Source organism: Rhinichthys klamathensis, unplaced genomic scaffold (assembly GCF_029890125.1).
Source record: "Rhinichthys klamathensis goyatoka isolate OS25496 unplaced genomic scaffold, OSU_Roscu_1.1 h1tg000661l_1, whole genome shotgun sequence".
Classification (NCBI taxonomy): Eukaryota; Metazoa; Chordata; class Actinopteri; order Cypriniformes; family Leuciscidae; genus Rhinichthys; species Rhinichthys klamathensis.
The window spans coordinates 448,326-469,215 of NW_026607103.1; the positions used below are offsets into that span (position 1 = coordinate 448,326).

Below are 20,890 nucleotides of genomic sequence, written 5' to 3' on the forward strand. Positions count from 1 at the left end.
ATAACTGAGTTATCCATGTACAAAGAATGGGCCCCAGATTTAGGTATACAGAGAGCTGTGTAATAAATAAAAATCATGGATATAATGAAAATAAAAATAAAAATAGATGACTTTCTACATTGGATTTCTTTATTTTCAGATATTTGCATTGGGTAACAAAGTTCCTGCATATATACCCACACATCATATACTATTACAGTCCCAATCACAACAGTACTTTACTGTTTATTACTCAGTTACTCCTTTCATTGTTGTTTTACTGATAAATGCTCATATCATATCGACATCTCATTTTGCACTACTGATTCAACATTTACTTTATGCATACATTGAGAATTCATGTAGTAAATATTAGTATCATGATATTTTACAAAGTACTAGCACTAAATAATCCATAAACATATCTTTACAATTGTAATTGTTGACAGTATTTTAATCCTCAATCAGCATTCATAATCGTACTAATACTATTGTTTGGATCGATTCATTAATTACAAATTAATGTCAGTATGTGCCCCCCAAACAGCTTTTATTTCAAGTACATTAAAATAGATATAGAAAGCAATTTACAAACTGAAGTGAATTAATGTTAAGTCCACAGTCTGCAGAACCTCAATTTTCTATGTTAATGAAATGTGGTGTTAACAGAGTAGTTAGTTAGAGTTTTTTAACCTCTTTAGTCAATATTTCACTACAGTGGAGGGGAGTTTAATGAAATTTATTCATATTAGAATATCTGACAATATAATGAACTAGATTTAGTTGCATTTTTAATTAAGTACTATATCACTAAATATACCCCATTCCACATCAAAATGTCATGATTTTGCAAGAATAGATTCCTTGTTTTGAGGCTAGATCAAGACTTTGGAGAAATACAAAATACAAATCAAAATGCAAATCAAAAGTATGTGGAATTGCTCTCTTCTTCACTCTGATATCCGTCTACACAGTTCTCCTCCAGGATTTTAGTGAGTGTTGCCAGTGTAATATTTGGATCCAGCAGAGTCACTAGAGGGACATTCACACCTCTATCATTGAAGATAAGGTTTTGCAGAGTCATGGCTAACATTGAATCAATTCCTAAATCGAAAAGATGAACATCATCATTCAGCTCATCCATCTCAACACCAGTCGTTTCGCTAATCATGAACCTCAGATAATCACGCGGTGAGGATGATTTCTTGGGTTGTTCAGGTGTAGATAAATTCTCTCCAGCTTTACTAATAGCTTCATGTGCTATTTTGAACAAGCGTACATTCAGTGATTTGTTCTGACTAAGAAAGTTATTCCAGTTGTTTTTCAAATTGAATTTGCAAACAACCTGTTGAGGTCTGTTGATCAAAAGGCACTGCTCAAAACTTTCATGGATTTCTGGAATCTCCAAAAGCATGATTCCCCTTGCCTCCAGAAATCTTTGGACATGGACTTTGTTCAACAAAAGACCAAGATTCAAAGCCCCCCAATTAATGGACTGTCCAGAAAGCCCAATGTTTCTGCGGTACTGACAGAAAGTGTCCATGAATGTATTCGCCGCAGCATAATTAGTTTGTGAGGCATTGCCAATGAAGGCAGCGATGGAGGAATAACACACAAAGTAATCCAGATTGCATTGTATGGTAGAACGGTGAAGGTTAATCACTCCATTTACTTTTGGCCTCATTACTTTCTCATAAAGAGATTTGTCAAGACGTTCAATCAGCCCATCATGCAGGACAACCGCACTGTGAAACACCCCTTTGATGGGACTGGATGGAAATAGTTTTCCAATATTAATAATTGTCTGGTCCACTTGATCAGAAACTGAAACATCACAGGGCAGAGATTTAATGACAGAACCCCAATCGCTACTGAACTGACTTAACTCTTGTTGCATCTGAGGGTTTGGGTTACTTCTAGACAGAATGACAATGTTTCCTCCTCCTTTTTGAGCAATGAACTTTACTGTCTCAAAGCCCAACCCTGTTAGACCACCTGTGACAATATAGACAGCATTTTTCTTGAACAGACTGTGTTTGTGCATTACTGGAATTTCAGACAACTGGTTCTTGTCTTCACTGTTCAGGACTATAATGGGGAGGATCTGGCATCTGAAGTATGATTCAGATTCTTTAACAGACAAAAGATCAGTGCCTTGAGATTTCACTCTTTGAACAGCTGTCGCGTCCGAAGACAAGGACTTTCTGTCTAAATGCATGGATTTCAGCCAACGGTAGATTTGTGGCATTTGCATTTGCAGAGACCCTTTTTGCATTATCTGGGACATGAGGAGGGCATGGAAGCGGACTTCCTCATTTGTACCTCGGAATGTTGTATGTTTGAATGGAAATTCTGTCCGGTTGTCATAGACAAGAACAATGTCTCTGATGCCTCTAACACTGCTAACTATTTCAGCGGTCTCTACATTATAAGGAGGTAAAAGAACAGCTCCCACAACCTCACTAAAATCACAAGACAGCTGATCAGCCTGGGTGCTCACTCTGACATTCCAACCTGATCTGTTTGCAATAGCAATTAACACATTCATCAAAGCTGAGTCAGGAACAGTGGAGAAAATGCCCAATTTCCATTGCTGTTTAGCTTTGGGTAAAGCCTCATGCAGGATCTCCCAAACTAGTACCATATAAGAGACACAAGGTATGTCATTCAGGAATGAAAGCCTTTTTGCTTTGCAGCAAACAGCTGCTGGGAGAACTACTTTAGTGTTGGCAGCCACAGGGTAACAAGACACAACGTGATCACCAACTTTAAATTTGCTGACATCTTTACCCACAGCTGTGACAGTGCCACTGAAGTCAAGGGCTAAGAGCTTATGGTTTTCATTTGTGTGCTTGTTCCAGTACAATGTATTACCATGGTTCAGGTCAGAAATGCTGACTGGAAAGTAATCTGATGAATGAACACAGATTTTACTGAGATGAAGCTCAATATTTTTTCCTTTAATCATTTCAATGGAATTATCCATTTGAGTTGCTGACACATTTGTCATTATATATGGGTCAGATGTCTGCAAGATGAAGACTTCTTCATCCAACATGTGGAGGTTTCTTGAAGAGATTGCCATGGTTAGCAAAGGTGTGTGGGTGATTTCAGGTTTGAGAATTTTGCCCTCCTTCACTACTAGCTCTGGATATTTGTTACAGGGGTATGATCTGAGGACCTGGACCAAAGCTTTGATGTCTTCAAAAGTAGAAGAGCCCATGTCAATCAGCTGGAAGGAAAGTTCTGGCAACTCAGCTGCACATGCTCTTATCATGCCTGACAGAACAAACCCAGGGTTTATGTGGTCCACTATACTCTCAGACGACTTGTAGGTTATTACTCTAATATCACCTGGGAAATTAAGTGCCTTGAGATATCTGACAAGCTTTCGGAAAATCTCACAACACCCCGCCATACTGTCCAAGACCTTCTCTGATTCAAGAGAGGTTAGGTCTGCATCACTCCACATGAACAAAATTTCCTGGAAGTTTTTCTTTACACTTGAAATTTTCAGTTTTGACAAAAGAATTTCAACTCCATCTTCCAACAGTTTGTTACTGTTTGAAGAAGACACATATCTAGATGTTGGGTTCAAGTACTGTTGCAAAGCGTTAGAAATCCCTACCTTGTCAGAAAAGACCAGTGCCTTAATCTGTGTTTTAAATGTGGCAACTTCAGAGATTATATTGAAATTGTTGTGGAAGAAGTACTCCTTGACTTCTTGGGAACGACTTCCTAGCATTCTGATCTTCACATGCCACAGTTCAACCAACACCCTACCCTGTTTGTTGGCTAAGCAGCCACAAATGTCGAAATCATCTTCTCCCACATGGACTGTTCTCAGATATACAACCATCTCCTCTTGCAATGGTTCAAATACAGTCAGGCTTCCTATTTGCACAGGATATTGAGGTCTTGTTGATACACCCCCTATAGTTGCAAGAACAAGTTGCATAACATAATCCAAGACCACAGGGTGAAGGTAATAGTCATGTAATTGAGGCAGTAATTCCTTTGGGACCTTCACAACAGATATAGCCTCTCTAAATTCTTTCCCACAATAAACATCTGCATTATTTCTGAGGACAGACCCATACTCAAATCCTGCTTGACTAAGAAGTTTGTAGAGTTCTTCATTAGTCATGTGGTATGTGCATCTTTTGTAAATACAGTCTAATGAAATCAACTGTTCTTCAGGACTTCTACCTGGTTTTGCTTCTACTGTGCCAAACGCATAGACTGCAGAAGTAGACTGTATTTTGAAGTTACATGTGTTATCAGCCAAATGTTCTGAATGATCCAGCTGTACTTTTAAATCTGGGGCATTCTGGGTGAAAATGAATGGACTCTGGAATGTTATGCTGAGCTTCAGAGAACTTAGTGGAACCTTAGGTTTAGCATATGCCATGTAAGTTGCTAAACCCAACTCTGCATAAAATGCACCAGGAATGATGGCAACCGCACTGTGCTTGTGGTGCTGCAGAAAAGCCACTGATTCAGAGAATAAATCACAGCTGAACACTGAACTGTCTGTAGCCATTTGTGTAACTACTGGATGGTTGCCAGTGGGAACAATCGACTGAAAATGTGAAGCTAAGACATCTCTCTCACATCTCACATTGTCAAACTGGTATCGTGGGTAGCAAATTGGTTCAATCTCAAATCCTTTGTATAACGTTTCCCAGTCTACTTTGACCCCAAGCTCAAACAGTCTGGAAATAGCTGCAAGCATTGTCTCATGATCTTTATCAGGCTGCACTGAGGGAATCACAGTGAAGTCATTCCCTAGAGTCTCAGTGATGTATCTCTGCAAAGATCTTCTTGGACCAATTTCAACAAATATCACACTCCTTCTGTTTTTAGCTGCAGACTTTACAGCTTGTTCAAATTCAACTGGTTCTCTAATATTCCTTGCCCAATACTTACCAGTAATAAAATCTGAAGAACACAAACTGACACCTGTCACTGTTGAGAACAATTCTGTCTCCAAATTATGTGCCTGCAATGAGCCTATACTCTGTTCCACTTGGGATAAAATAGGATCCATCTTGTGACTGTGGTATGCGGCAGGTACATCTAAAATGCGAAGGAACAAATCTTTTCCACTGGCTGAGTTGCTCAAATTCTGTTGCAGCCTGTCAATGTCATCTGCATCTCCTGAGAGGGTGCAAGACTGAGGGCTGTTATAAGCAGCCAGACAAACCCTTCCTGAATAAGATGGAAGAATTTTCAAGATTTCAGAAACAGCCATATTACTGACTACCAGCATCTTCCCTCCTGTCACAGTGCTTTGCAAAGAACTGCGATAGTGGATGACTTTCACTGCATCTTCAAGTGACAGCAAACCAGAACAATGAGCTGCAGCGACTTCTCCAATAGAGTGCCCCAAAACAGCATCAGGACTAATGCCCCAGTGTTTCAGGAGTTTGACAACAGCAACCTGAATAGCAAACAGAAGAGGCTGGACAATCTTTGGATCAGACGGCTCTGTACTTTTCTCAGATTCACATTCCAGCATCTGTATCAGATTCAAACCTCCATCAGATTCACTTTCCAGTATCTCTTTCAGATTCAAACTTCTATAGCTTTGCAATAGAGTTTCAATCTTCAAGATTTCTTCTCTGAAAACTGGCTCTTGTTTTAGGAGCTGCTTGCACATACCCTGATATGTAACACCATTGCCACAAAACACAAAAACTAGCTTGGAGTCTATCTTTGATGGTACAAACTTTTTGTCCACAGCAGCAGTAAGTTTCTCTTGCAGATCTGCCAATGAGGATGTTTGAAACACTTTCCTGTATTTGTGTTTGACATGGCTTCTTCTACATGCAGATGTGTACAGTAAAGACTGTAGATCTGATATTTTACCTGCACTGATCTGTTCTGCCATATCTTCAATTATATTTTTCATGGATTTTTCTGAAGCTGCAGAGACCACAAAATACTGATGGGATTTGCTGATCTGCTGAGCTCTTGGCTTTTTTGACCGCACATATTGTCTGACAATTGCATGTGCATTTGTTCCACCAAACCCAAAGTTATTGATTCCTGCTGACCTCCCTGCTCTGCAGTCACTGATCCATTTTTCTGCTGTGGAGGGGATTCTAATATTGAGAGACTCAGTGTCTATGCTGGAGTTTTCCACGGAGTAGAACAATGATGGCACAATGGTTTCGTGGTGCATCATTAAAATAACCTTTATGAGCCCTGCAACACCTGCGGCAGATTCTGTGTGTCCAATATTGCTTTTAACAGAACCAATGATGAGTGGCCCTGACTTCTGAGGTCTTGCTTTGGCAATGACTTTTGAGATACTGCCTGCCTCTATTGGATCTCCAACTGGAGTCCCAGTCCCATGAGCCTCAATGTACTGGACACTAGTCCGGTCAGTCTCTGTTGAGTAGATTTTTCTAAGCAGCTCCTCCTGCTGTACCATGGATGGTTTGGTGATTGGACTAACGGTGTGGCCATCTTGATTTACTGCAGTTTTGCTGACGATACCCCAAATATGATCATGGTTTTCAAAAGCCTGTCAAAAAACAGACAATATAAGGGTGTTTCTTGCAGTAGTTTATCATTAGGTACATTGCTGTCATAGTTTATATGAGACTTTTTATTTACTTTTTTCAGAGGCTTTAATAGAACAACCCCGCATCCTTCACCTCTGCCATATCCGTTTGCTTTGCTGCTGAAAGGTTTACTCGTTCCATCTGAGGAGATCATTTTTGCCTTGGAGAGAGCCACAAAAAGGGTCGGCTCCAATATACAGGTCACACCGCCACACAAGGCCATATCACAGTCTCCTGTTGAGTGGAATACAGATAACCACAATACTTAGGGGGCGGCCTAATTGCTGATATTTTTTTAATTAATTTAAAACCAAAACATACACGAAACTTCTAATGTATTTTGCACAGTACTGTATATTAGTACACATACAAAGTACAGTATTTGGACAATCTTCCAATAATGTGCAACTAAGTTGATCCACACGGTTTACATACATATCTTTGAGGACTACCTTGTTTTATGGCTTGACAAGCTAAGTGAAGGGCGACGAGGGATGAGGAGCAGGCACAGTCAATGGACAGTGAGGGGCCCGTGAAGTTGAATATGTATGAGATGCGGTTGGCAGCAATGCTCATAGCGACACCAGTGCCATTGGTGTGGTCTATGTGTTTTGGATTAATCCTCACAGTTGCCAGCTCAAAGTCTCTGTTCATTAGGCCTGAAAAAAAGCAAACAAAAAACATGTTAGACATGTTAGCTGGCAAAATGCATTTTTGTCATAGCCACTTACTGTATACCTATACAGTGCAACCTGAGGTTAAGTGCCTTGATGCCCTGAACCGCAATGTAAAAAATACCATCTAAAATTACGAGAATAAAGTTGAAATATTTCCAGAATAATGTTGAAATATTTTTAGAATAAAGTCATAATATTTTGAGAATAAAGTAAAAATTACAAGAATACAGTATTGCATAGAAGTTTTTTTTTTTTTTTTTTAAGAAATGCGCTTGTGAAGACGAACTGCCTCTGACATGGACCAAAACATAATAGTAGCTTTTTACTTTTATTTGGGCTTTCAACAAAAGGAAATTCTACAGGTGCTAATCTACCAACATGGCATTAGCATTTTTCGTTGGACGTTACAAAATATACTGCACCGGAATAGACTTTACTGGCGAAAACACTTTTCAGACTGGATGGAGGTAGCCAGTTTTATATCTGAGGAAATCATGAAATCCGGCCAAATGATTGGATACAGAATGATGCACTTAAAATGTATCCAGAAAGGATTTACAGTGAAGAGGGAGACCATTTACTGTTAAGTCTTCTCGACCCATATGGCGTTGCCTATAGACGAGCACGAAGACACGTACGAGTCAACGTGCCACATAAAGCTTGGACCAGGATTGTGGTACCTGCTCTGTCGGAGTCTTTGTGCTCTGAGGCAGTTTGACTTCACGAGCGCATGGAAGCCCTGAACCACAACGTAGAATTTAGAATTAATTCTCGTAATTTTAGAATTTTTTACAGATTTTTTTTTTTACGTTGCAGTCCAGGTCTTCCGTAGTTTAGGCATATGTGAACACGTTACAAACCAAAGTTCTAGCTTCCGGCCAAACGCAGTCTTCGTGTGTCTAAAGCGCAACTTACGCAACTTGTGACGTCGGAAGTAGCGTAGTGTGTCATGGAGTAGTGTAAATATCATCAGTTTGTTGCATAAATTACTGCGAAAATCTATGTGCTATTTAGCAACGCATCTTAACCAGAGGTTGCTCTGAAGGTACTTCCCATGCAGTTGGTGCATATACTTTTTCACTGGGATTACAATACACCAAAAGTGACTTTTTTATTTATTTTATATTTAGCTTATATGTTACCCAAAAATACTCCTGTCCGTGTTCCACTGGCCTTTTCCATTGGTATCCCAGCATCCTCTAGGGCCCTGTAGGTGCACTGTAACAAAAGTTTGTGCTGAGGGTCCATGGTGATTGTTTCAGCGTTAGTGATGCCGAAGAACTTGGGGTCGAACTCATTCAAGCTACACAGAATAAAGGGTAAATGATGGGGTTATTGCTTTTGGAGTTGAGATACTACAGAGATAGTTCACCCAAAAAGGACAATTCCATCATCACTCATCCTCACATGATGTAATTCCAAACCTTTATGACTTATTTTCTTCAGCAGAACACAAAATATGATACTTTGAAAGTCAGTAGGCTTCAAACAACATTGAACCTCATTGATTTACACTGTATTGGAAAAAAAAACCCTGCATTATCAAGATCCAGTACTCAGAAGTCTTGTGATCAAATGTTTAGTATGTGTTATATGGCCTTATTTCAGTGACTTAATTTTTTTAAGTTGAAAGTTATTTTCTCACGTGTATAATTGTAGCAGAATATATTACTGAAGCCCGGTTTGTGCCTAAAAACACAAGCTAGCGGCTATTTACACTATGTGTAAAGAAAGGGACATTCTGTTCATACTGAGTGTAAATGGTAGTACAGTAGGTGGTCAACCAGAATGCCTATTACCCCCATGCTAGCTGCCGCGGCAAAAAGAAACCAGGCGCATTTCAAAGTCGTTCGCAAAATGACAGCCAGGTGGCGCAAAGGTACATTTTGCAAAACAGTTGCAATTGCCGCATTTTGAAACGTAAGTGGAGCTAATGTAAATTAACAGTAAGGAGCCTACAACAAATATAATAAAAAATAAATTAATAAAAAGAGCTATTGACATTTGCTGTACAATAATGAAACAACCTAAAATTTGGTGTAGTTGAAACTGCATGTTATTTTATTATTAAAAAAATAAAGAAAATGTGGTTAATGTTTAAACAAATGATACATATGACAAACAGAGATATATAATAGTTCACTGTTCGCTAAAAATAATAGAATATGGATATCTGTTTATTAAAAACAAATCATATAGTTTTTATTTATTTTTTGCCTATATTTATAAAATAAATATAGTGGTGCTACGCATTGTTCTAAAATAGGGTTTTATTCTGGCATGTTGAATTAGATTTCGACAAATGCAGCAGCGAATTCACTTTGATTTATTTTTCTCATAACAGCTAAAAGAACTTAATATACTCGTATACATAATAAATAAACTAATATACAATAAATCACCCTGAATTAAAATGTATAAAACAGATCAAATAATTTCTTTGTCAAAATGTTATTGTTTTCATTGAAGTTCATAATTAGTCTATAAATGGTATTTAGTTTAACAGCAGCACGAAATTACCCACTGTGGCTCGAGATTTAGGCCTATTTGAATAAATATATATAAAAAAAACTTTTTCAAAAATCTCTCCTCTCAGAGAGTCTGTGTGGGGGTTTGGAGGGGCAGTTCAGTGGCTTTATCGTGGGGGTGCAGGACAATAAAGTGTTAATCGCTTCTCTTTCATATGGAGTGTCGGATAGCCAGCCTGATGATACAGATTTTATCTTAAAGAGAAGGCAAAGTTCCTTCCAGGATAAATCTCTCGGTGTCAAAATGTAGGCCTTATATCTTATTAAATTGGTTAATGCATTTAAAGGTTTTAATTTTTAATTTTTATTTGAAGTGTTCAATCCAGTTGTTTCAACTGGTTTTGTAGAGTTTAGAGTGTTTGAGCAGTGTGTATGATTGTCAACAATCTGGCATTATCTAAACATGAACTGTTGCCGAAACGCATTCATGCCAACTAAACGAATGCGAGTGATCAGCGGATACAGAGCTCTTTAATTCAAGATCAAACTCGTTTTATTGTAGCCTAAGTTGAATTCAATAAGGCATTCAATTTCTTTTAAACAACAAAGGCTAAATAATAGTTGTTTTTTGTCATTGTTGAGGCAGCGACATACAGTTTTATTAGCTGTATGACGTGTTTCTACCCTGAAAAATTTTATATTGACAGAGACCCGGCGCGTGCAGTGAGGGAGACAAAAGAAACTTGCTAAAAAGAGATCCAGCGAGTCTGTGTGAGAGAGGTAAAGAAAAACAACTGTTCTTAATTTATGTTGCTTTGGTTGCTTTGTATATCACATGGACACGACGACAACGCATCCCTGAAGTGCCAGCCTCATCAACCCTGTGAAGGCCTCATGGACACCTCAACAAACTCATCTCCACACCGGCGTGATGACTCCAACCTAAACCAGATGAACTGGATAAATATTGTGAAAGTTCTGATCCCATCTGACTTCTGACCTATTATGCTGCCTAAATCATAATCATAGACTGTTCCTTCGTTGGCCAAAGCAGGATTGGCCCCTGACTGAGCCTGGGTTCTCCTGAGGGTTTTTTCTCCATTCTGTCACTGAATTCGGCTATGCCGAAGCGATACAATTCTGTATTATAAATTTTATAAAAGTTGCATATTTAAAGCTAGTGGCGTGATTGCTTTCTAAACATTATGTTCATGCAACCGACAGAAACATAAACAAATCAGAAACACATTAGATTTCAGTTATTTTTTTATCACTATAACACATATTGTTATTTTGATTAAATAGTCATCAAGTGTTCTAATATAGAAGCAAATAAAGTGAGAGACTATACATGTAATATACATTTATGTAATTTTAATGCTCTGGCCTTTGCAGATCTTTAAGCATAACTTTGGATAAATATGATAATAATAATAATAATAATCTCATAATATTAATATGAAAGGGTAACACTTTTATAATAAGATTAAATTTTTTGGCATTAACTAAGGTTAATAAATGTTGTAGTATTGTTCATTGTTAGTTTGTTAATTTCAACATGTACTAATACATTTTAAATGGAGTTTTAATTTTAATTTTATATATTAATCTTAGGTAATGTACTACGGAGCCCCTAAAGGGACGTGGTGGTGGAAAAAAATTTAGGATGGGAGAATTTTTTTTTTCAAATCTTTTGCGTTCCCTCGCAAAACTTTTGCGTTCTCCCGAGAAACTTTGCGTTCCCTCGCAAAGATATTAGCGTTCCCTCGCAAAGATATTAGCGTTCCCTCGCAAAGATATTAGCGTTCCCTCGCAAAGATATTAGCGTTCCCTCGCAAAGATATTAGCGTTCCCTCGCAAAGATATTAGCGTTCCCTCGCAAAGATATTAGCGTTCCCACGCAAAGATATTAGCGTTCCCTCGCAAAGATATGAGCGTTCCCTCGCAAAGATATTAGCGTTCCCTCGCAAAGTTATTTGCGTTCCCACGCAAAGATATTTGCGTTCCCACGCAAAACCTGTTGGCAGCTCGGACAGACACTTCCTGTTTAATGTCCCGCTGGCAGTGTTTCAGAGCTCCGTACGTTAATGGAGCGTTTCATAGTGTTTGAACTTGGACTCGAATATAAAGAAATACGGTCAGTGCTTAACTCAAGGTGTTCAATGAAGTTGGCAATATATTCACATGCTATTCGAACTTCCCGGATCAATATTCTTGAGCTAAACGTTGTTAAAACACAAACGACACCTATTTACAATCACAGTAACCTAGACAACGAGCTACAACCCAATTCTCCTCAAAACGAGCTTTATAATATAAATTTGTCTCCATTGACGTACGGAGCTCTGAAACACTGCCAGCGGGACATTAAACAGGAAGTGTCTGTCCGAGCTGCCAACAGGTTTTGCGTGGGAACGCAAAGTTTCTCGGGGGAATGCAAAAGATTAAAAAAATAAAAATTCTCCCATCCTAAAAATTTTTCCACCACCACGTCCCTTTAGGGGCTCCGTAATGTACTGTAACAGACACCTGTCAGTTACTGAGTTTTTTAAACTGCCATCACACTCCTCACCACTAGGGGTATTGGTGAGACCTGGGTGCGTAGATAAAGAGACAGGTGAGCGGTAGAAGAAATTATTGGTGAGGGACTGACACAGTGACAAACATAGCGACAAGTTACTAGGAGGAAAGACTAAGGACTGAAAAGTTAAGGTACTGTAAATACAGTTTAAAATAATAATTAAAGAAGGGGTTGTGTAAGAAACTTGCAGTGGGATTATCGACCGACGGCCTGTATAGGTCCGGAACGGTGGTCTCACGGAGTTCCTTGCAATCCGTAGGTAGGAGATGGCAGGGAATGACTCTGACAGTGAGAGTATTAGCATGGCTTGTAGTGAGGGAGATGAGAGTAGGGTAAATGAATGGGAAAGTGATGGGAAGGGAAAGAAGGGAAAGAGTCGGAAAAGAAAGAAAAAGCATGTATCTAGCATTGGAGATTCGGAAAGTGATGGAAGTGGAAAGGTGGGAAAAACAGTAAGGGAAGGAATGTTGAATGTAGTTGTTAGATTTGAAGGAGAAGGCGGAGTTAAGAAAATCCACCCGATTAAATTAACAAAAGTCATCAAGAATCAGATTGGGGAAGTGAAATATGCAAGGATTCTAGGAGATGGAAATTTGCTAATCGGATGTGAAAATGAGATGCAGTTAGACAAAGCTAAAAAGATGACATATGTTGGGAAAGTTAAGGTTCAGAAGGTTGCAAAAGTTGGAGAAAAGAGATTTAATGGATGCAAAGGAGTGATTTATGGGATTTCCATTAATGTCAATAATAAAGAAATAATGGAAAACATGAGAGTGGGTAATTTCACAGTGAAAAATGTAAAAAGACTGACCAAAGGAATAGAGAAAAAGGAGACAGAGTCAATACTGATTGAATTTGAGGAGAAAGAATTACCTAAAGAGGTATTTTTTGGATATGTAAAATACAATGTGAGAGAATATGTACAGAAACCAATGAGATGCTACAAATGTCAGGAGTTTGGGCATATAGCTAAAATGTGCAAAGGGAAAAGAAGGTGTGCTAGATGTGGAGGTGAACATGATTATGGGATGTGTGGTGAGGGAACACAACCTAAGTGTTGTAACTGTGGAGGAAACCATAGTGTAGCATACTGGGGATGTGAAGCACTTAAAAAAGAGGTAGAAGTACAGAAGATAAGACTAAAAGAGAAGGTGTCATATGCTGAAGCAGTTAAGATGAATGGAAAGAGGAACCAGAATATAGAGGTAAGAATAAATAAAGGACAAGAGGAAATGAATGTTCAGCAAGGGAAGAAGAAAGCATGGATAGAAAAAAAGAAATTGGTCACATTCATTGCAGGAGTAATTAATGCAACTCATGAGATCAAGTCAAAAACAGAAAGAATTCAAGTAATTGTGAAAGCGGCAGAACATCATTTGGACATGGTAGGGCTGAAATGGGAGGAAATAAATGATGAACTCAGGATGCAAGCAAGTCAGGAGACATCAGGATTAGGTTCTTAAACCTAATAATGCTAATTTTACAATGGAATGCGAGAAGTCTTTTGGCTAATGGGCAGGATTTTAAGCAATTTGTTGGTAGTAGGGTAGAAAAACCAGAGATAGTGTGCATTCAAGAAACTTGGTTAAAACCTAAATTAGATTTTGTTTTATATGACTATGTGGCGGTAAGGTATGATAGAAGAGAGGGGGGAGGAGGAGGGTGTGCTACATTTATAAAGCAAGGAATACCGTATAAAATCTTAGGAGTGGGAAATGAACAAGAATATGTAGTAGTAAAAGTATGGGCTGGAAAGAGAGAGTTGGTGATTTTTAATTATTATAATCCCTGTAAAAGGCTAGAGAAAAATAAGCTAGAAGAATTAGAGGGACAAAATTGTAATAATATTATATGGTGTGGGGATTTTAATGGGCATAATACATTGTGGGGGAGTGGAAAAACTGATTATAATGGACAAGTAATAGAAGAAATGCTAGATGAGAAGAATTTAGTGTGCTTAAATAATGGTGTATGTACAAGAATTGATGTTAACACTGGAAAAGAATCAGTACTAGATCTCACATTAGTTTCAAATAGAATTGCAGCAAGATGTGATTGGACAGTACATAAAGATAGCACAATAGGTAGTGATCATTATCCAGTGTGGTGTAAAATAAATATAGAGGTAGTATTGAGTATTGGGGAAGCAAATGGAAAATGGATTTTTGAGAAAGCTGATTGGGGAAAATTTCAGGAGGAAAGTAATAAATTGTTTAGGAAAATTAATGATGAATTGAGTATTGAAATTTTAGACAATCAAATTAAGCAAGGCATAATATCAGCAGCAGAAGAATCCATTCCCAGGAGTAAAGGAAGATGTAAAAAGAAAGCAGTGCCATGGTGGGATAAAAAATGTAAAGAAGCAGTGAAAAATAGAAACAAAGCATTTAGGTTAGTTAAAAGAACACACAATTATCATCATTTGATTCAGTATAAACAAACTCAAGCAATAGTAAGGAGGACAATTAGACAGACAAAAAGAACATTCTGGAAGTCTTATTCTAATACAATAGGAAATACAACTTAAATAGGTGAAATATGGGGAATGATTAAAAAAATGGGGGGGGGATAAAAGAGAATGGAATTACCCAGTTTTGACTGTAGGAAACGAGAATGCGATAACGAATAAGGAAAAGGTAGAGATGATGGCAAAAGGTTTTGTTAGTATAAATAGTTCTAGTAATTTGACAGAGGAAGGAAGAATAGCAATAGAAATAACAAAAACACAGTATAAGGATGTGATATGCAGGAAAGATTATGGGGATGAGGAACAAGATGCTCCTTTTAACATGGGAGAGTTGCAGAGAGCACTGGATAGGTCAGGGAAAACGGCTCCAGGAAAAGATGAAGTGTGTTATAGTATGTTAAAACATCTAAGTATAGAGGGGCTGGGGAAATTATTGAATTTATATAACAAGGTGTGGGAGGAAGGAAGGCTTCCACAAACCTGGAAGGAGGCAGTAATTATTCCATTAAGGAAGCCTGGAAAAGATTCAAGTAATCCTGGCAATTACAGACCAATTGCATTAACATCGCATATTTGCAAGATAATGGAACGCATGATAAATGAAAGACTAATATACTTTTTAGAGAGTAGAAAAAAAATGGCTTTATGTCAAAGTGGTTTTAGAAAAGGAAGAAATACAATGGATCCTGTGATAAGTTTGTAGGAGGAAATAAGGAAAGCACAAGTAAATAAAGAAACTGTAGTAGCAGTTTTTTTCGATGTGGAGAAAGCATACGACATGTTGTGGAAAGAGGGTCTCTTAGTCAAATTACATTTAATGGGAGTTGTAGGGAAAATGTTTAATTGGATTATGGATTTCCTAAATCAAAGGAATATACAGGTTAAAATTGGGGTAGATTTATCAAAGCAATATGTTGTAGAAAATGGGACACCACAGGGGAGTGTGATTAGTCCAACTTTATTTTCCATTATGATTAATTATATTTATTTAAATCTTCCAGGGGATATAGGGAGGTCTTTATTTGCAGATGATGGTGCTATATGGAAGAAAGGTAGAAATGTTGAGTATATTTTAAAGAAGATGCAAGGCATTGATCAAGTTAAAATTTGGGGAATAAAATGGGGATTTAAATTTTCAGTGGAAAAATCGAAAGTAATGGTTTTTTCAAATAAAAAGAAAGATAAGGAAATTAAGTTGGAAATGTATGGAAGTATATTAGAGAAAGTAGAATGTTTTCGTTTCTTGGGATTATATTTTGACACAAAACTAACATGGAGAGAACATATAAAGTATATAGTTAATAAATGTAAAAAAGTGTTAAATGTGATGAGGTGTCTTGCAGGGTTGGGATGGGGAGCAAGTGTTTCAGCTTTAAAATATATCTATATTGCTTTAATACGCTCTAAGTTAGACTATGGGAGTGTTGCATATGGGTCAGCAGCAAAGTCAACATTAGCTGAATTGGACATTGTGCAATCGTGTGCTTTAAGAATATGCTTGGGGGCAATCAAAACTTCTCCAGTATGTGCACTTCAGGTTGAGGGAGGTGAAATGCCATTGTGGCTTAGACGGAAACAATTGGCAGCAAACTATTGGATAAATCTTAGAGGGCACGAGGATAGTCATCCAACAAAAAAGGTGTTACAGAAGTGCTGGGAAAAGGAGAGAAGAAAGAAAGAAAGTTTTGGTTGGACAGGTGATTTAAATGCAAAAGAAATGGAAGTGTATAATAAAAGATTTGCTAATACTGTGTTATGGCCTGTTAAACCAATTTGGACTTTGGAAATTCCGAAAGTTGATTTAGAGCTTTTATTAATTAAAGGATGTAACAGAAATATAGATATAACCAATGAATACTATAAATATAAGAACATCAGTATAAGGACAGTATTCAGATTTTTACAGATGGGTCAAAGGACCTACAATCAGATGCAACAGGGTCTGCGGTATACATCCCTAAATATGAGATAGGCATTAGTAAAAGAACATCTGACAACCTAAATGTTTATGCTGTTGAATTATGTGCTATAGGTATTGCATTAGAATGGATTGAACAATCCAGGGATAGTAACATTTTAGTATGTAGTGACTCTGTATCAGCTCTAATGAGTATGAAGACTGGAAAAGCTAGTAGTCATCAAGAAATATTATATGAAATCTTGTTTATAAATTCAAGGGTATGTAGACAAGGGAAAAATATTATATATATGTGGATACCAGCACATGTGGGCATACAGGGAAATGAGAAAGTTGATAGATTGGCAAAAAAGGCATCAAAAAAAGAGCATGTTGACATTGAAATTAAATTGTCAAAATCAGAAGGTAAGAGTCTAGTGTGGAAAAAGGTAATGGGATCATGAAAGTAAAGGAAGACATCTATACATGATTCAAAATAAAGTAGGTATTATAAGAGAGATGTCAAATAGAAGGAAAGAGCAAGTTGTATTAACAAGACTTAGGATTGGACATAGTAAGTTAAATGGAACTCTTTGTATTTTAGGAAAACATCCCACAGGTCAATGTGATGAATGTCAAGAGGAGGAAACAGTCATTCACATTTTTATGTCATGCAGGAAATTTACTCAAGAAAGGCAAGAGTTGAAACATAATTTACAAGGAATTGGTATAGGACAATATAATGTAAAAAATATATTAGAATATGGGAAGAGTGAACAAGGAAATAATTATTTATTTTATTTTTTAAAGAGGACTGGACTGGAAAGACGAATTTAAGTATGAAGTGACAATAAGTGCTAATAAACAGTAGATGGCAGTAATGCAACTTTTTGGATGCCAACTGCCCTAAAACACCAAGGAAGAAGAAGAAGAAGAAGAAGAAGAAGAAGAAATTATTATGGCTGACCTTCTTGTTCAAACAAAGTCCTGGTTGGGAAACGTTCTGTTTCATGCTCAACTGTAAGTAAAAAGTTTTATTTTCTAGTGAAAAATTCTTTTTTTGTGCTTATTGAATATAGTGGCTTTAATGCAGATAATTAACAGGAGCCATTTTTGTGTTTTGTAGAAGGACTTTTTTGGTATATGCTGAGTCAAACTTTGTGGTCCTGCTTGGGATTGTTCCACATCTGAGGACTAATACGAGGTTCATGGTTGGAAATAGCTACATTTGACAGTTTGATTACCCTCTGATGGGAAAGCTATGTTGGACTAAGGTCACGCTTCGTTGGATTTCATCAAACCTCCACATCCTTTTTGACTCCTTAACAGGAGTTAAGACTTGCACCTGACATTCACACTCTCAACTTAACATTCTCCAACTGTGAATGTGATAAAGACTGAAATATATATTGCTGGGACTTCAAGTCATCTATAGAACCATAGATGTCTTTGTGTGCTGGGTGTTTTTGTAACACTGTTTGAATATGGTTGCTTGGTTATGAGTCTATTTGGTGTTTAAATAAAGTCAGAAAAGGTGTTTTCATTACTGTTTTTATTTACTCATTGGATTAAATGTTTATGCTGATGACCCTCCCTACAAACAGATGATTAATTAGCATTTACTCAGTGTAGCATGTGTTGGTTATAGAACTATGAACTAACATGAATGATCAAGGTACAATTGTATTGCTCAAATATTAATACATGCAGTAAAAATGTATATTGGATAATGCATATAGTTCATGAAAGCTAGTTAATACATCCTTGTTAACAAATGCGACTTGCAATGTGTTACCTATGAAATGTATGTATGTTTCTAGGTTATAACTAAAGAAACCTGTACAATTTTAATGTTTAAATTATTTTCTGTAGAATTTGTTCTGTAGAACTTCTCATTTTAATATATTTATATATTTATTTCATTTAGCACATTTCAGTTCAGCACTGTTTTACTTGGAGTGTTATGTTTGTTTTTAATACAGTATCCATTTTTAAAAATACCGGTTGATTAATCGGTTATCCGCACGTACAATCAAACCTAATTATTGGTAGATAACGATAGTGGTAAAATCCACTATCGGTCGACCTCTAATGTGTAGACTGCACACATATACAGAGTTCCCGCTGTTTGTGCATACTCCTACAGTGCTTCTTTTATGTGTTTTAAACAGCAGGCTTAATATGTATCTGTTTCAGGTCCTGATTAGGGGACGACGAGCACATGAACCTTTATGTGGTAAAGGCTTAAAATAAGCCTTTATCAGTAAAACTCCCCTTCCCGCACCCAAAATAGAGTGTGTGTGGATGAACGTATGAAAGAAGGACTGATAGGATGTTTTTCTGCTCCACTTCACAGACAATAGCTGCGTTTACCTGGACCCTTATAAACACCTTAATCGATCTGATTGATAGTGGTTTATTCGTTTTGTAATCCCATCGAGAGAACACGAACATTTGATCGGATTGAAAACCGAAACTGAAAAGATTGCGCATGTGCACTGACGTTGAAATAGCGTGATGACGTATGACGCACGGAACGAGCTGTTGAATAAAGTGTTATTCTCAAATTCTCATATCGCTCAGCGTCTGTGGAGCAGAACAACGCTGTAGTTTCCTTTGCTGTAAACATTTAAACAATGTGGAAGAAATGTCTTCACTATGTCTACTGTTTCCATTATGTCTTTCACTTTCTGCTCAATAAAAAAAAAGATTTACTATTTGCCATGTACACCAGGAAAGACAAATTATAATGTAAAGAAGTAAACCAGTCATTCATTAATGTTAATAGGCATTTTAATTAAGAAATGTAAATGGCATTTCTATTTCTGTATTGTGTTATATTTTTATGTTAGTAAGCGGTGTTATAATGATCTGGTGGGTTTATGGTGTGTTGCAGACGAGTGTGATGGGCCAGAACGTCCAGTGCCACTTTTTAGCCCGTCACACACACACACAGACGCTCACACAGACACATGCACGCACACACACACACACTCTCACTCACACACACACACACACACACACACGCACACTCTCTCACACACGCACACTCACACACACACACTCACACACACGCACACTCTCACACACACGCACACACGCACGCTGTAACTTTGTTTCTAACTGCTGGTGTCGCTGTTAGAAGGTGTAACTTTAGTAAAATAAGTGATTTATACACTTTCAAATGTCGCATTTCAGAGAGTCCGAGACAGATCGATAAACGCTCATGTATTATTGAAATTTTTGAACTTGTCAAACACAAATGAACATCATAAGTTCTTTTAATGAGGACAAATGAGTTGAAGACTTACCCATCTATAAGTGCTGCCTTTGCTGTGTGTGTCTTTCCAGCTTTACTCTCATCCGGATCGTACCATTGAGAGAGATTAAACCTGTCGTCTGGGATCCGGACTGCACAGTTCTCTCCATGAAGGAGGACTCGCCAGAAGTTCTCAAGTCCCTCGCCTAAAGTGGTGGAGAACATACAATATAAATGCAATTTAGGCCAAAATCATAACATGAACAAATAATAAAACACTATAAATTGTTAACAGTTACCTCCTGGAAAGTGGCATCCAATGCCAACAACAGCGATTTCTACATCATCATCCATCATGATCCATATGCCATGTGTGTTGCAATCTATAGACAGCAAAAACAAACACTGAGGCATAACTAAATATTCATCCATGGCATTTCATATTTTGTCTGTCTTCCTCTTTCATGCATTTCTTTCTGCTTGAACTGATAAATACGCTTTTTAAAAGTAGATTTGTATGTGAAGTTTTATATTTATTGTATTAAGAATATTTATCATATATATTGTTAACCTGAAGGTGTCTATATTTTTCTTTTGTATAATATTTTATTTTATTTTTTTATTCTGACTCAGAGAACGAGAACAATTATAAAGCAAATGAAAAATGAAAAACATTGGCTTACCTGGATACACATGTTGAATATTGTCTTGTTGAAAATGCTTCCATGAGGCTGAGTCTACCCAATATTTATAAAGTTAAATGTAATGAGTTACTAGTATTAACAAGTACAATATTTAATTTAGCTGGAAATCATTACGTGTTGTTCAGGTTTTTTGAAGGAGATTTCCTGTAAGCTCATGAAATAATGTCTTAGGAAAACCCCTGACTGTAATTAGTCTCTTATGTAAGATGCTGTGATTTACACGGGAATAGGTAAAGTTGACTCAACTCTTTATCGCTTGTTTGATATTTAGATATAAACCAACCCA

At 37.3% G+C, this 20,890-nt stretch overlaps 1 protein-coding gene across 2 annotated transcripts; it reads right to left on the reverse strand.

Moving 5' to 3' along the window:
• Nucleotides 1-896: 896 nt before the first annotated feature.
• On the reverse strand, nucleotides 897-20,270 carry fasn2 (fatty acid synthase 2). Of its 2 annotated transcripts, XM_056241670.1 has the most exons (7): nucleotides 20,200-20,270; nucleotides 19,953-20,106; nucleotides 8,371-8,531; nucleotides 7,004-7,210; nucleotides 6,604-6,785; nucleotides 5,560-6,511; nucleotides 897-5,517 (listed from the first exon to the last, which is right to left on the reverse strand). In XM_056241670.1, the coding sequence occupies exons 1-7, from the start codon at nucleotides 20,255-20,257 to the stop codon at nucleotides 902-904; spliced, it is 6,330 nt and encodes a 2,109-aa protein (XP_056097645.1). In that variant the 5' UTR covers nucleotides 20,258-20,270; the 3' UTR covers nucleotides 897-901. The 2 variants fall into 2 exon arrangements, with proteins under 2 accessions (XP_056097645.1, XP_056097644.1); XM_056241669.1 differs by having other exon boundaries at nucleotides 897-6,511.
• Between the last annotated feature and the right edge of the window lie 620 nt (nucleotides 20,271-20,890).

Coding starts and splice junctions, on each gene's coding strand:
- fasn2 (XM_056241669.1), bottom strand. CDS start 20,257: ATGATGGATGATGATGTAGAAATCGCTGTTGTTGGCATTGGATGCCAC. Junction 6,786..7,003: donor TTGTCAAGCCATAAAACAAG/GTAGTCCTCAAA, acceptor TCCACTCAACAG/GAGACTGTGATATGGCCTTG. Junction 6,512..6,603: donor TATTAAAGCCTCTGAAAAAA/GTAAATAAAAAG, acceptor GTTTTTTGACAG/GCTTTTGAAAACCATGATCA.